The sequence below is a fragment of the Gymnodraco acuticeps genome, unplaced genomic scaffold, assembly GCF_902827175.1.
Source record: "Gymnodraco acuticeps unplaced genomic scaffold, fGymAcu1.1, whole genome shotgun sequence".
Lineage (NCBI taxonomy): Eukaryota > Metazoa > Chordata > Actinopteri > Perciformes > Bathydraconidae > Gymnodraco > Gymnodraco acuticeps.
The window spans coordinates 1,926,592-1,943,264 of record NW_022991219.1 but is presented as its reverse complement, the minus strand read 5'-3'; the positions used below and the strand labels follow the sequence as shown (position 1 = coordinate 1,943,264).

The window sequence follows — 16,673 nt, the reverse complement described above, 5'->3', positions numbered from 1 at the left end:
GAAAAAAATACAGAATACAGTGCACTTCCTAAAAAAAGGCACACAAATAGCACACTCCTCACACATATATTTTCAAACCATCACAGCAGAAGTGGCACTTAACACCCCGACTGAGTTCCAAGCATTTGTTTCATGTTCCTGTTTCATTTGAAATAGGGTCATTGTCTCACTGTTGGGTCATAAGTAAGGAACACACACACACACATACTTTTGATATGTTTGACAGTGCTATGTGAAGTGGCTGACCCGTGCAAACACGCTTCAACGGCCCAAAACACTTACATGAAGGTGTTTCTTCATTTGTACGTTTTATTTGCACTTTTTATTTTTGATCTGCATTGTGGTACAGGAAGCGCTTTTCTCCTAATGGAAGTTTTTTGGGCCTACCGTAGATATGTGTCGATTGTTGAAATGTGGTTGTGAAACAAAGGATCATTACAATGTATGGGGGTTTAACACTTAATTGCTTAGATTTCTCTCAATAAATTAATGTGAACTATTTGTTTCTCACATACAGCAAAGTACAAAATGTACAAAATATAATGTGGGTAAATATCACACCTGCAGTGTCAGCACTTCCTCATTTTTACCAATAGCGTGCTAGAAAACCCCTTGCTGTTAAATACCAACCAACTATGTGCTATATATGCAATATATGTATATGCCGTTAATAACTGCAATATATGCCTGGCTGCTAAATCCTTAGAACTGCTACAAGATGTGTATTTTGTAAATTGTGTAACTTTTTATTTTATTATATTTGTTATTATATTATAACTTTTCTTTTACTTTAATACTTTTTTTGCTGGCTTCTACGTAACATTAAGCTGTCTTTGGCTCTTTTTCTGCTGTAACAACATACATAAAGTATTCTGATTCTGATCCTTGTGAGATCAACATTTTGATTCACATGTATACAAGCTTCACATAAATTGGGCTCTTTAATTCGGGAGCAATAACTCTCTTCTGTGTGACGATAACATGTTCTTTAGCCGAGTCCAAAGACATGCAGGTTAGGTAAACTATGATGTGTGAAATCAAATGTAACCCCAGAATTGTTATAGTTTTTTTATCGTGCTTAATCCAAGTTAGCCCTCAACTAATTAAAGTTATCTTGACTAAGTAATAAGATATTTTAATTAACAGATTACAGAGATGTGCTCATAAATTCCTTGGAATTAAGTCATGCAGAATGAAAGATTAATTAAAATCTTAGTCTATTACATCGAAAATAAATAATGAGTCAACTAAATAACAAGGAGTAATATTTTGTTTTAGAATATATGCATATTATGCACATATATGAACATATTTTCAAAAACAAATAACCTGGTGATGTAGTGTTTCAACATAGACTGGATTTTCTTGGTTTTGTTTATTTATCCATTGTTTTCATTTTATCACACTTAATATTACTTACATTTATATAGCGCCTTTCATATACCCAAGGTCGCTTAAGGTACATATATCCATGAAGGTAACTTACCATAGATAATAATAAGTTTAAATGGTTATTTACAGTTTCTTGTTGGAAGTGCAGGTGTGTTAAACAGTTGGTATATTAACAACATGCCTTCATATTGAACATAAGTAAAAAGCAAAAGTAAAGTTAAAGCAATTAATAAAGCAATGAATACAAATATAACTGATGGTAATTATTGATAAAATACATATCTTTGTTGCTCCTGAACACATCATCAGCACATCATTGGTTACAAATGTGACCTAGAAATGAGAAGATGATCACAGCGGTGCATGCTGTTCATATGGCTAACTGTTTATGTAAATGTCATTGCAGTAGATATCCTCTGATGCGGAGATGTTGCGGTACACAGAGTCTTGTTGGTCTTCACCTGCATACTCATTGCGTTGACAGGCACGCCGCTGTTTGGTGGGCAACTTTTCTGAGAGCACCAACTCTTGGTTTGCATAAATCTAAAAAAGAATCAACAAATATAAAAAGAGAATTTATACTCTGATCAAAATTCATATTATTATGCACATAAAAATAGGTCTTTTAAATGTGATCAGTAATTCAAGAATTCCTTCTATTTATAGGTTCAATTGAAGTGAAATGTGATATACATATTCATTGGCTGATTAGAATAATTATTAATCATTTTAATGACCCCCTGGCCTTTCATCTGCCACCATGATGTCACAATAAGGAGAATCTACCCTAATGCTCACCGTGCTTTAAGCTAAATGCTAACATCTGCATGCTAACATGATCAATGTCAATACTGACATGCTACAACATTTGCTCATCAGAACTAAGACAGAGACTGATGGGGATTGTAGAGTTATATTTGTATTTATTCATGTTAGCAAACTATGGATAAGCTTAAAATGAGAATAATTTGGGTAAAACTGTGAGCTGCATTTGGGGCCTGTTGACATGTGTTTTTGAGGACAAAGGAAGATGGGGGAAGGTGAAAGCATGTCCTGATTTGCATTCAACTTAGATCTAGCTGCAGTCTTTGTGAGGTTAAGAGAGGTCTCTTGGGTTTCTCTGGTGCTTATCAATAGTAGCAGTTAAGTGAATACTGTTCAAACAATACCTGTGTTTGTGTTTTATATTGATTTCTCTGTTTTATCCTTTCATAAATGTAAGGACTACAAATGGCTATAAACATTCTGGGCTGGTTGGAGTAAACAGGGTTTTATGGCTCTGTGGGGGAGGTGTAGGTATGCAGGCCTTGAGACCTTTTGTTGGAAAGTGAGCCTGTTTGGTTTCCTGCTGCGTTTCCTGCTGCGTTGCGTCTCCCAATGAGATGACCTGAAAAGATGACCAGCTGACCTAACACCAAACCCCTCCTTCTTACTCTGGTATATCTCCGGAGGATCCCTGGCGTTCGGCTCTTCTTCACATGCTGCCCTCGGGTGAAAGTAGCTCTGTAGTATGCGGACTAGAGCAGGAGTAAGCCGGCATTACTCCTTAAGCATTGCAATATAACTGTAATATATCATGTTGTATTGTAATGATTGTATTGCATTGTCATATTGCCATTAAAGTAGATTATTGTTAACGGTTACTTTGTAGATATGGATTCCTTCCTGTATTATAACCAGCTTCATAGGAACGCGCGGAGATTTGAAAAGCGGACCAGTTATCCCTCCAAATCTCCAACAAAATGGTGACCCCGACGTCTAGAGATAACGAAGCGGAGGAAGAATTCAGACGCTTTCAAACATCTCAGACAATCAGCAGGACTCTGCAACTTTGCAAATAAGGTAAGCAGACGATGAAAGTCGCCTGTCTGTAATTGGATACGCTAAAACTTTAGGATTGTCTGTAGGCGTTTCACAGTGTTTTTATAGTTTAAATGGAATATACAATGCATATTTTACTATGTTAGGAAAGTTATATACAAAACGTAAACGTGGATCGACAGGTAGACGGAAGTCCTGCGTGACGTAAATAGAGCAGTTTGGCGCGGATCTGCAGGTGAATATTCCTGAGTGGCGTAGAAATGGTGCAGTTTGTGTGAATGCGAGGTTTGAATCCTGCACGGCAAAACCTGAAAACTCGATATATCAGATCGAGTCGCCGTTTAAAACTGGGGTTTAAATAACAGACCAATGCTAAAAGCTTAAAGCCAGAGGTCTGTTATATATTAAACCAAGGTAGAGCGTTTCCCTTTGTCTGGAAACTTCTGCTGCTGCCATCTAGTGGCTGAAAGGTGGTATCACACCCTTGAAACTTCTGCTGCTGCCATCTAGTGGCTGAAAGGGGGTATCACACCCTTGAAACTTATGCGAGCTTAGAGTTTAATCATTACATTGCTGGCCGGTATTGTTTGGTAAACTGGTACAAAACAATAAGGGATTGAACATTTTTTACAACGACAGCACCAGGAGATGAGTAAACTCAAGAATCTGTAGAGTGTAAATACATTGTGCAAAACACATTTTACACTCGAACTGTTTGCAAATGTAGACAATATAAATAAATGTTCAGAAAGAAGACATAGGCCTACACTTGATTCAAATTTCATTACTGTGATCCGATTGGTGTGCTCTGCAGGTTTACTATTGTTCGAAGTAACAGTGGGATTTAAAATGAGAGAAGATATGGAGATGTTCTTTCATAGTGTGTGGAATATGTGATGCTGGAAACATGTAAGTATTTCAGAGTTGTGTTGGGTAAATATGTAACAATGGATGAAACAATTTTTGGAGTTAGTTTTTGTAATATCATAAGTAGACATTAATTATGTTGTTTAGATGGCATTTAACAACTAAGACAGATAGTATGATTAGAAAGAGACAGAGTGGAAAGGGTTGGATTTATTTAACATCAGTGTGCTAGACTTCTTATAGGTAATGTGTACCGGGACCTGGACTCCCCCTCTGAGTTAGAAAGGCTTTGATCCCGACCCTCCAAGCAGACAACGAGACCTAACCCAACAGGAGACTCCTCCTTCTCCATCGTACAGACAGAGAACCAGAGCTGAACCAACAACGACCTGAGGCATCCAGAACCAAACCAGTATGCTGACAAAGAGGCAAACTCTCATCGGTCCCTCAAACAGGACATGAAGTTCCAAACTGCGCCGCGAGATTTGGCACAATAGACATGAGAGCAGAATCCGCCCTCCATAAAAACAGCAGAGAGACTGTAAAGGAGGAGTGCAACAACAGTGGCATGATGGGGCTGCAGATGTGACTGGGCCAATGGCTGCCTACAAAAGTTACAGCGGATGGATTCAACAGCTGATGGACTGAAGAGAAGACAGAATCAGAGGAGTTGGCATGGTCGATTAGAAGTGAGGAGGCCGGGGTCACGGCTTGAGAAAACCAGGGGAGGAGGAAAGGAGAACGGGAATGAGTGAGTTACACATAAACACACTTATTCACGAAACGCACATTTAAATAACTTGAATTAACTTCATAAAGACAGAAAGATTTATTAATCATTTGGTAAATTAAAAATAGCAGTAAAGAGGAAACTATTAAAGTAAAATGATAATCATCCTAAAACACACTGACAGAGTAGAACCATATTCTTCAATATTTTCATCATGTTAACAATTCATTCTTTAAGACATCTTTATTCACGTGTGAATAAAGTAGCGGTCTCATTGGTTACAATATTGATCACCATTAAAAGGATAGTTTTAGGAACCACTCTATAGGACAAATCTTTGTTTGTATTAATGGCTAGTGCCAAGCCACATATTAAATTCCAATCTAAAGTGTTGATTTCACCATTGTGGCATAGTTATTACCAGACTTCGGTTTTAAATCCTTGATAAAGGAGGGAGTAATTGTTGCATGTTCGGACACCCAAGGTTCCACACACTGCTAAAGAGTTTAACATCGTTTTTTAAGTAGACCAGAATTATAATGAGCTATGAAATGCAGAGCGACACAGATCCTAGTAATGTTTTGACTCAAGATAATAGTTATTGTACACAAGTTTCTGAAATAGATCATTAGACATTTTAATTAGTAGTGGTACTCGAAGGAAGTGAGTTTTGTACCAAGTTTCAGGAAAAGTGGGAGGCGGAAGTCCCAATGACAAGTGAGAATCATCTTGAAAATTATAGTTGAAATCGTGACATATTTTTGTAGACAAAGGATACTGGCCTATGCTGAAATGTCAAAGTCTCTGCAGAGCACGACACATGGCCAAAAAAGACGGAGACCAACTGACCTTTGACCCTGACCGACAGTGTAACTTGACAAGGCACTGTGGATGACTGACTCTGGGGTGAACCTGACCAAACTTGACATGACAACCAGACGGTGTGAGTGTGAATGTATGCCGGCATGTGATCAGTGTAACTGCATGATTCTAAAACAATAACTAACCAAGCATGTTTTTGGACTAACATATTATTTTGGAGCTCCAAGGGAAACGAGAGGTTTCCTAAAAATTCCACAAAAAGGGGAAACCGCACATGTGATATTTTCCTCTCACATGAGTTGGCGGTTGGCAAATGTAAAACTACAATCTGAAGATTCTGTTTCTTTTAGGCCTGAAGGACGGAGAGGAACACTTCTTTTCACTGAAGTGTTCACTGTGGAAATAATGATAATAATGTTCGTTATGTTCCTAACCAATTACCTGACAGTTTTTGTTCCCCTCCCATTACAGGCTTTTGTTACACATGATTTCATGTGTAAAAGGGGGGAGTGAGTATAATGTATAAATGTCAACATGGCTGTAAAATTCACAATTTAAATTTTTCTTTTAAGGATTGAGCATTGAATGTAATTAACCTGCTCCATATCTGGGGATAAGATACTGTTTGATGAATGTTGAGATGTTTCTAAATATTGATTTGAATTATAACAGGTAACAAAGAAGCAGTGGCCAAGGGGCTACTGTGAAACCGAAGAAGTTGACCTGTGATAGTGAAACAATTTTGTAATATTTTAACAGACATTAGAGTAACTGAGGTTTGAAATGTAGAAAGAACATATTACAGTTAAAGCTAAAACATAGTAGTGTATTGAGACAGAATTTAATTTAGACAACATCCTGTAACTAGCCTGGTAAAGAAGTAAGAGCCATATACTTTATTATTTAGGTCATTATAGGGATATACATTTAATCTAAATTTATAATAGAAAGACATTTGATGACAGTTTGTTGGAATTCTGTATTCATTTTTTCAGCGTGATAATATCTAAGCACTGACAGGTAGAAGCAGTATCACCAGGAAATCATTCACTTTGTTAGCATCGTGATTTTGGTTGTTTTTGAATCCATAACATTAGTGTGTTTCTTTACCAGAAACATTAGCAGTTCATATTAGATTTGGATTTTAAATAGGATTTCATTTAAAAATAAAACACAGATGCTTGTCAGAAATTCAGAGCTATTGAAATATGTTATTTAGTTTACCTAAAGATGTTGAGGTTCTTATTTAGTTGGCACAATCCAAGTATTAAGATTCTGAAGCTGCACTGGCAGATAGGAGGTCTACAATTAATTTGGAAAACCTGTTCACAGACGGCTGTTGTTTCAAGACACCCCACCAACAGGCTCCAAGTGGGTCAAAACAGCTGAGCGTAGGCTTGAGGGAGTTGTATCAGATTTCTCCACACAGGTCACCGGCAAGGGGGACCCGAGAAGCACGAGGACAAAGTGGCTCAACCCCAGGCTCTCCGACCCCGACCGAGTGACCCAGCGGACCTCTTATGCCGTCTGCCTGGGAGAAAAGGGGGACAGCTCGTACCACGGGAGCCAGTGTGCGGCGGGGAAACCACCTGCTAGGACCAGGGGACGACATCAGGACGGACGTGGCCCGGGCAGACGTGGACTACTCGGAAGCAGCAGACTGGAGGAGCAGGACCCTGGAGACATCCTTACAGCAGACGACCCGGGAGGCATCATCAGCGGGCCGGAGAAGGAGGACCCTGGAGACATCTCTACAGCATCGACCCGGAAGCCGCCATCAGCAGGACGAGGAGGAGGAAGACATCTCTCTAGCAGGCAGCCCAGAAGCTGCCGTCAGCGGATTGGGTGGACAAAGACACCGCAAGCCAGGACGGCGCAGCAGAGGATTCTACTTCGGTTCTACTCAGTTCTACCCGTGAAGGGAAAGCTGCATCTCCCCCTCCCTATTAGCTGTCCTTGTGGGCTATTCCTCCGAGGGAGGGGGGGGGGGGGGGCTGATGATTCTAGCACTCAGCTACCCCCTCATGGTTCCTTCACTGCCATGGAAAGTGGTGTTCGGTCTCCATGAAGGTTTCAAGTACTCTGAATACCAGCTTCGGATGGATTTACGGACACAGTAGAAAAGAATGACCGTGGGTATATTTCAAAATGCCTTGTCTAAGTTTATCTCTGGAGAAGGAGATAAAAAGGGGGATTTGTAGAGTTATATTTGTATTTATTCATGTTAGCAAACTATGGATAAGCTTAAAATGAGAATAATTTGGGTAAAACTGTGAGCTGCATTTGGGGCCTGTTGACATGTGTTTTTGAGGACAAAGGAAGATGGGGGAAGGTGAAAGCATGTCCTGATTTGCATTCAACTTAGATCTAGCTGCAGTCTTTGTGAGGTTAAGAGAGGTCTCTTGGGTTTCTCTGGTGCTTATCAATAGTAGCAGTTAAGTGAATACTGTTCAAACAATACCTGTGTTTGTGTTTTATATTGATTTCTCTGTTTTATCCTTTCATAAATGTAAGGACTACAAATGGCTATAAACATTCTGGGCTGGTTGGAGTAAACAGGGTTTTATGGCTCTGTGGGGGAGGTGTAGGTATGCAGGCCTTGAGACCTTTTGTTGGAAAGTGAGCCTGTTTGGTTTCCTGCTGCGTTTCCTGCTGCGTTGCGTCTCCCAATGAGATGACCTGAAAAGATGACCAGCTGACCTAACACCAAACCCCTCCTTCTTACTCTGGTATATCTCCGGAGGATCCCTGGCGTTCGGCCTCTTCTTCACATGCTGCGCTCGGGTGAAAGTAGCTCTGCAGTATGCGGACTAGAGCAGGAGTAAGCCGGCATTACTCCTTAAGCATTGCAATATAACTGTAATATATCATGTTGTATTGTAATGATTGTATTGCATTGTCATATTGCCATTAAAGTAGATTATTGTTAACGGTTACTTTGTAGATATGGATTCCTTCCTGTATTATAACCAGCTTCATAGGAACGCGCGGAGATTTGAAAAGCGGACCAGTTATCCCTCCAAATCTCCAACAGGATGTCATGAGTTTTGCCAGTATTTAACCTCAGTATTGGACAAATTAAATTCTGACCTGATGATACATACAACATTTCATGGCAGGAATTTTGGTGACCACCTGACCTTTTCTCTGATGCCATAATCATACCATATGTCCACTTGTTCCCAATAAATATCTAAATCTTGAGAAGGTATCTTATTCTCAAATTCTCAAAACGTAATCATGCTCCCAGGAGGACGAACCCTTGTTGTCAGATCCATAACTTTTCTCAAACAGCCTTATAAATGATGTCTAAAGATTATAGAATATAATCTATGAGGCCAACTGCAGTGATATGAAATACATCCTTCATAAAACCCAAAAACTATACTTTACATAATTATATTTAAGTTATCTTACAACTGCTTCACCCAGCACTTCCTCTATTGCTGCTTCATTGGTGTTGTCTCTGTTAACATTGGCTCTTGTTCCTGGAAACACACAACATAAGAAATGGTTACACGACTTGTCGATGTGGTTGCCTGTGTGTGTTCATGCTTTGTGAATCCTTCTGTGTGTTAAACATACCTCTCCGTTTGTCCATTTTGCATATAACCAGGGCGAATGTCATTGTGAGCAGCAGAGCAGGGATGATGTAGACCACTTGGTGAAAGATAACTGCTTCAGGGGGAAAAATCAGAAGAGAGTCAAAAAATAAACCTCCTGAAAAAACACATCTGCTTCACAATCACACTTACACATTCTGTTGATAGGTTTTCCAGTGGTATTTGTCAGTTGTCATTTCCTTTATCGTGTGTCCATCGGGTTGTTTTATTGCACAACAAAATCATGTAAACATATTATGTAAATAACCCAATTTGTGTTCTGTGAAACTGAAAAGGATATAATATATTATTTTGAAGGCGAGTTGACAGGAAGTTGTTGTTGCTATGGAAACAACATTACGGAGAAAACTTAATATCTTCTACATATAAAGACGGATAAAGTAAAGAACAAAGTCTGAACATATCAGTACAGTATCATAGTACTTTAACATAATTGTTTTTGTTACTTTCGTTGCAGTTGTATGTCTTAAATGTAATGTAAATATTGCCTTCGTGTGTGGTTCGGGCCATCTTCGTGCGAAATTCACAATTCCATATTATGTCCATCGGGTGTCAATTTCGGGACAGTGTGACGCGGGCTTTAATAATGTATTCTGCTTATATTTTATAAGAAGGTGAACATTAAGCCAACTCAAAACAACCTGTTTCACAGGCCTGGAGAAAACAAGTCAACGGTTGTGTGAATCTTGGCGTAGTTTCCAACATTCCACTGTGAGTCTGATTCACACCAGTATGTCCCATGAATCCTCTGCTTTCAGAGTCTCTACAGTTTTTGCAGTTGTATCCCTTACAGAGGGAGATGGGAGGATATTTGCATGTCTGTGAGAGAGACAATGCATGTGTTTGACACAGTCACACTGAGCTGTAGACACAGAGATGTTATTAAAAGGTTGACTAAATGACAGTGTTTGTGAGACAATAAACACACAGAAAGTCAGGTTAAACCAACTCCACAATATTGAAAAGTACTGAATATACTTCAATAAAGGCTTGATAACTGCAACAAAATATATGATTAAGGTTAATCACAGAGTAATCAGACACAATCAGAGTGTACATTGTGCTTTTGTCAGCTAATTTCCAAACTAAACAGGGTGACAGTTATCCTTCACCTGCTTAGAATTACACAAGCTTTACATATTCTGAAAGCTTAGATTGTGTTCGTCGTAACAAGCCTTGAACAAGCCTCACTCCCTGATAGCCCAATAGCGACGCTTGGTCAGGGTCCTTTGGCGTGCAGTTGTGACGCGCCGAGTCTCCTTCAGCTTCATAAACGGACGCAAAGAGCTTTCAACTGATTGCAATGTATTCCCATCGGCGGCGGTATTTGGCGCTCATGGAAGCACCGCATCGGTCCATGTCGGCGGCAGTTAAAGGCAATGTGAGCGTCGATTCCCATTGGATAACGGAGGATTTTACACCCGGAAGTAAGTATTCTCCTTACTGTCGATTGATTTTACAGTGATATCTGCACTACTCATCAACTCAAAAACACCAAATTATCCTTGTGTACAATGCTTTTGTATTTTCCCCCTTCGATTCGGAGAAACAAATATTTTTTCGGAGTTTAGGATGGCAGAAAACACTACACTACCCAGAATCCTCAGCTATCGTTTGGGACTACACCATTTGCTTTGCTTGACAAACTCCGTGATCAGTCTTCAAGCTCTGTGATTGGATGTTGGAGTGGCAGTGCGTGAAGTTTACACCAAGCGTCAAACAGCACTTTGAAATGGAATTAAACCCATCGATGGCACACTATCCAAAACAGGAATCAAACGTGTCCTAGAAAAATGTCATCTGTGGAAGCCGTGGCGCTTTAAAAAGCACGACCAATCATTTTAGCCGGCCCGGCTAAAATAACTGGATGGCCTACCTGCCTGTCAGCCTTCCATCTCTGCACAAACTTATCTCATGCCCTCATTGGTCATGTGCGCGTTCGTGTGTGTTGGAGGAGGGGCTCTGTAAGGAAGTGGCAGATTTTTTCCGGTTGTGTACTTTGAAATTCTAGCGCAGTGGTTCTCAAATGGGGGTACGCGGACCCCTAGGGGTACGTTGGAGTACTGCAGGGGGTACGTGAGATTTATTTTTATGTTAATGAAAAAAAATTAAAATACCAATTTTAGGAAAAGTAAGGAAGTTTGAGCAGTGTGGGTTTTATATTAACAGAGTTACACATATTTCAAAACGCGAAGTGTAATAACTGCAGTGGCCTTCCTGTCACTGAGAATAACAAAGATCCTCAGTGAAGCACAAGCCCATGTTTCTCACTACATTGTTAGTACAACTTATTAAAAAGATCAGTTCAATGCAACTAATGTCGTCTTAGTGTTATTGCATGATGTTAAAATTGGTTTGCCATGAATTTAGTGATGGATTGTAAACATTTGAAATGTAGCATTTAAGTGTTTCTCAGTTACAAGGTTGTTGTTTTAATAAATCCGACACCGATGGTGCAGCACTGTGCTGTACCTGTTTATATAGTGTGACGACCCCTCCACATCACGTGGGGTGCCGTGTGTTTGTGTGTGTGTGTGGTTTGTTCAGGTTCTATTTCGTATATGGCTTCGCCCTCTAAGGCTATCGCTATTGGGTTTACCCTTCTGCGCCCCCGCGCAGTACTGAAAACACTTGTAGTCCACGCCCACCCGCTAGGTGGGCCCCACCCTCGGGCCTCCTTCCGGTATAAATAGGGAGGTTGCCCGGCGATCTGCTCCCTCTTTTCTTCAGCAACCAGCAGTTTACTGAAGCACGAGAAAAGCAACATCATGAGCAATAAAGAGTGTGTCCGTATGTGCCCTTCGTGCAATACGGGCTACATTATGAGCTACGATTTGCATCCGATATGCGCAGCCTGTCTGGGGCCAGAGCACGCGGACGCGGCTCTCAGCCAGCAGGTCGCATGTCCTCACTATGTGCGTCTTCCTTCATCCGACAGGAAGCGAAGGGCGGACGCTCTAGCTGCTGCGGGTGAGGAAGACGTCTGGGGTGGGCAGGAGCCCATCCAGAACACACCACCGTCGCTGTGCGCAGCCATGGCGGTGTCCCAGGCGAGGACAGCCAGCGGTGAAGCAGCAGTGACACTAGCGGCAGCAGCAGCAGCCAACCCGGCCACAGCGGCAGACGGACAGACACCAGCAGCAACAGCAGCCGAGGCGTCAGAATCGTCCGTCAGCGGCTGCCGGGGCACCGGGGGAGTGTGAGGAAAATAAAAATAAGCTTATTTTCCAACATGTTGGCTGGGTCATCAGTTTCAAATGTGTTTCACATATCCCCCACTCTGGGTAAACCAGCTGCCTATGACCTATCGGTTAAATAGCCAGCAGGATTCGTTACAAAAGCCTGCGCATTTTAATCTATCGATTAATAAGCTGCGGAGCACAGTAACTACACCAGCTGCCTTCAATCTGGTGATTAGTAGGCAGCATGGTTCGCTGCAGGGTTCTGGTGGTTATAACTTTCGGTTATTAAACCACAGACCTCGCGGCATTCCTCTATCCGAGATACGCCACCTACACACGGTGACAATAAGCCCATGAGCGCCGTGGTAACGCCTCATGTGGTTATCACTGCACACACCTCCACCCATCCTCTGAGCGTGTACGCGCATCATGATGAGAGGCGGAGTGAATGCAACGTGTGGAGGCGTCCTCACAGCCTTTTCGCTAGGCCCACCTTGGGTTGCCTCGCGGGGCCTCCGCCCCCCCACCAGGAGAGGGGGGGTAAAAAAAAAAAGGGAACGAGGTACTCCCGTTCGGCGTCTGCTCCATGAGAGCTGCCGAGGAGACAGAGCGGCCTTGACGGTTTGGGAGGGAGTGTGAGGAAAATAAAAATAAGCTTATTTTCCAACATGTTGGCTGAGTCATGAGTTTCAAATGTGTTTCACATATCCCCCACTCTGGGTAAACCAGCTGCCTATGACCTATCGGTTAATAGCCAGCAGGATTCGTTACAAAAGCCTGCGCTTTTTAATCTATCGATTAATAAGCTGCGGAGCACAGTAACTACACCAGCTGCCTTCAATCTGGTGATTAGTAGGCAGCATGGTTCGCTGCAGGGTTCTGGTGGTTATAACTTTCGGTTATTAAACCACAGACCTCGCGGCATTCCTCTATCCGAGATACGCCACCTACACACGGTGACAATAAGCCATGAGCGCCGTGGTAACGCCTCATGTGGTTATCACTGCACACCCCTCCACCCATCCTCTGAGCGTGTACGCGCATCATGATGAGAGGCGGAGTGAATGCAACGTGTGGAGGCGTCCTCACAGCCTTTTCGCTAGGCCCACCTTGGGTTGCCTCATGGGGCCTCCGCCCCCCCACCAGTAGAGGGGGGGTAAAAAGGGAGTGAGGTACTCCCGTTCGGCGTCTGCTCCATGAGAGCCGCCGAGGAAGCAGAGCGGCCTTGACGGTTGGGGAGACAGTGTGAGGAAAATAAAAGAAGATTATTTCCCAACATGTTGGCTGAGTCATCAGTTTCAAATGTGTTTCACATATCCCCCACTCTGGCCGGTGAGCCAGCTGCCATGACCTATCGGTTAATAGCCAGCCGGGTTCGGTACAAAAGCCTGCGCTATTTAATCTATCGATTAATAAGCTGCGGAGCACAGTAATTACACCAGCTGCCTTCAATCTGGTGATTAGTAGGCAGCAGGGTTCGCTGCAGGGATCTGATGGTTATGACTCTTCGGTTATTAAACCACAGACCTCGCGGCATTCTTCTGTCCGAGATACGCCACCTATACACGGTCATAATAAGCCCAGGAGCGCAGTGTTAACGCCTCATGTGGATATTACTGCACACACCTCCACCCATCCTCTGAGCGTGTACACGCCTCATGATGTGAGGCGGAGTGATACGCAGCGTGTGGAGGCCTCCGCACAGCCCTTTCGCTCTAGGCCCACCTTGGGTTGCCTCACGGGCAGCGGCGGCGAGGGCTCTGGCGTGGCTCGTCGTCATGACAACCACAACACATCTCGAGCATGCGCGCCCGCTGTCAGAGTGTTTCTCGGCGTGGCAGCGCATGTGTTTGATGGACAGATGGATGAACAGGCTGATCAGCAGAGGGTACACCCTGCAGTTCGCCTCCCCCCCCCCACAGTTCAACGGGATACAGGTGACATGCCTAACATCCCGTGAACAGTGTCTTGCGCTCCAAGCAGAGCTACGGGAACTCCTGTTGAAAGAGGCTATTTCCAGGGTTCCCCAGGAGGAAGAAAATCAGGGGTATTACTCCCGCTATTTTCTTATCCCGAAAAAGACAGGGGGAATGAGACCCATCCTCGACCTGTTTCACATGCTGACGGTCAAAAAGGTGCTAGAGTGTGTTCACCAGGGAGATTGGTTCACCTCTATAGACCTAAAAGATGCATACTTCCATGTACCCATCATTCCGCAACACAGGAAATTCCTGCGGTTTTCATTCCAGGGAATAGCGTACCAGTACAACCGTCTGCCGTTCGGCTATTCCCTGGCTCCTCGTACTTTTTCAAAGTGTGTAGAGACGGCGTTGCAGCCGCTACACAGATGAGGGATGAGAGTACTATTTTTACCTGGACGACCTGCTGCTGCATGGCTCGCTCCAGGGAGGAAGCGGCTTTACAGACGGTACAACTCATATCGTATCTGTCAAAGCTGGGTTTCATGATAAATTGGGAAAAGAGCTGTCCCATTCCAGCCCAGATAAGAGTATTGTTTACCTGGGTGGAATTGAACTCAGCCCGCATGAGAGCACGACTCTCACGGCAGAGAGTGGAGTGGACACGCTGACAGCTCTCCTTCGACGTGTCACACCCCGCAGCGTGGTGACGAAAAAGCCCCCCACAGTTCAATGGGATACAGGAAACACTCCTGTCCTCCCAGAAGCTATGTCTTGCGCTCCAAATCCGAGCTGCTGGAACTCCTGTTGAAAGAGGATATTTCCAGGTTTCCTCAAAGGGAGGAACATCAGGGGTTTTCACTCCCGTTATTTTTCGAATCCCGAAAAAGACTGGGGCAATGAGACATCCTCGATCTGTCAGTATTCCACATGCTGACGATCAAACAGGGGCTGGAATGTGTTCACCAGGACGACTGGTTCACTTCCACCTGAAGGATGCATACTTCCACCCATCATCCCGAAACACAGGAAATTCCTGCGGTTTCTCATTTCAGGGAATATCAGACCAGACAATCGTCTGCCGTTTGGATATTTCCTGGCTCCTCCCATTTTTGTGTAGAGAAGGCTGGAGCCGCTACACAGAGGAGGGATGAGAGGGTGGTTTCCTTTGGACGACCTGCTAGTTGCTGGCTCGCTCCAGGGAGGAAGTCGCTTTACAGACGGTACATCTCGTATCGCATCTGTCAAAGCCTGGGTTTCATAACAAGTTGGAAGGAGAGCTGTTCCCTTCCCTCTCAGACAAACGTTATCTGGAGTGGAATTAAAAACTCAGCCAGCAGCAGAGCGCTCTCTGGCAGCGAGTGAGAAACTGACAGCTCTCCTCCGGCGTGTCACAAACCACACAGCCCTCTCCGTAACGCAGCTGCTCGGCATTAGCGTCAGCTGGTCACGGGGGGGATTCCCCTGGGTCTCCCCCACAGGGGGAGTCTCCAGAGGTGCTTCATTCACATCAGAACTAGCATCTCTTCCGCTGCAACAACAACTACGCGACGACAACAGAGACCGTGGAGACAGCGGAAACCAAGGAATAAACGGAGACTTCGAGATTCCCCCGGGGACGCCTCGGCAGACAGACACGCATGAGGCAGTGACGAGAGGAAGAGAACCGAGATCCGAGGGAACAAATATCCGCCATGTTGTTAGCCATGTTGTTAGCCACCCTGCTAGCATATCAACGGCTAAAGCTACAAAGGAGCCACCCTCCCCCCACCCCCCACCCCCCACCACCACCACCACCACCACCACCACCACCACCACCACACACCGCCACCACGACAAGCCGGTTGCTGTAACGGACAAAGACAAATATCTGCAAGCTGACGACATTGTGCATTTAAGCAACAAAAATGGACTACATATTTTTCATCTGAACACTAACAGCCTGAGACACAAACTGGCTGAACTCAGGCAGCTATTCATGAACGGTAAGGCAAGCATATTATGCTTTTCTGAGACCAAATTGGACAATTCCATTACAGATTCAGAGATTGAAATTGAAGATTATCTTGTAGTGAGAAGGGACAGGAACGTGAATGGAGGTGGTGTCTGCATGTACATACATAAAGACACCAATTTCAAAAACCGTACTGACCTGCATCATGAAAATATTGAATCTGTGTGGGTTGAAATTCTTTTTGACAATGCTAAATCTGTAATAGTCGGGACAATCTATAGACCACCGGAACAGAGTGACTTTTATGATACATTAGATGGGTGTTTGGCTGATGTGGGGGATGTAGAAACAATTATTATTGGA

At 43.4% G+C, this 16,673-nt stretch overlaps 1 protein-coding gene across 1 annotated transcript; it reads right to left on the bottom strand.

The window, feature by feature from the left end:
* Positions 1-1,493: 1,493 nt before the first annotated feature.
* Positions 1,494-13,785, bottom strand: LOC117561586. Its single transcript, XM_034239093.1, has 6 exons — positions 13,751-13,785; positions 13,547-13,661; positions 9,984-10,074; positions 9,218-9,352; positions 9,050-9,120; positions 1,494-1,935 (listed from the first exon to the last, which is right to left on the bottom strand). The coding sequence occupies exons 1-6, from the start codon at positions 13,783-13,785 to the stop codon at positions 1,771-1,773; spliced, it is 612 nt and encodes a 203-aa protein (XP_034094984.1). The 3' UTR covers positions 1,494-1,770.
* Positions 13,786-16,673: the final 2,888 nt, after the last annotated feature.

Excerpts from the sequence above, each read along its gene's own strand:
- LOC117561586 (XM_034239093.1), bottom strand. The coding sequence starts at position 13,785 with ATGGCAGCTGGCTCACCGGCCAGAGTGGGGGATAT. Across the intron at positions 13,662-13,750 it reads CCGGCCAGAGTGGGGGATAT|GCCGCTCTGCTTCCTCGGCG; the intron begins GTGAAACACATT and ends CCAACCGTCAAG. Across the intron at positions 9,121-9,217 it reads CAAAATGGACAAACGGAGAG|GAACAAGAGCCAATGTTAAC; the intron begins GTATGTTTAACA and ends GTGTGTTTCCAG.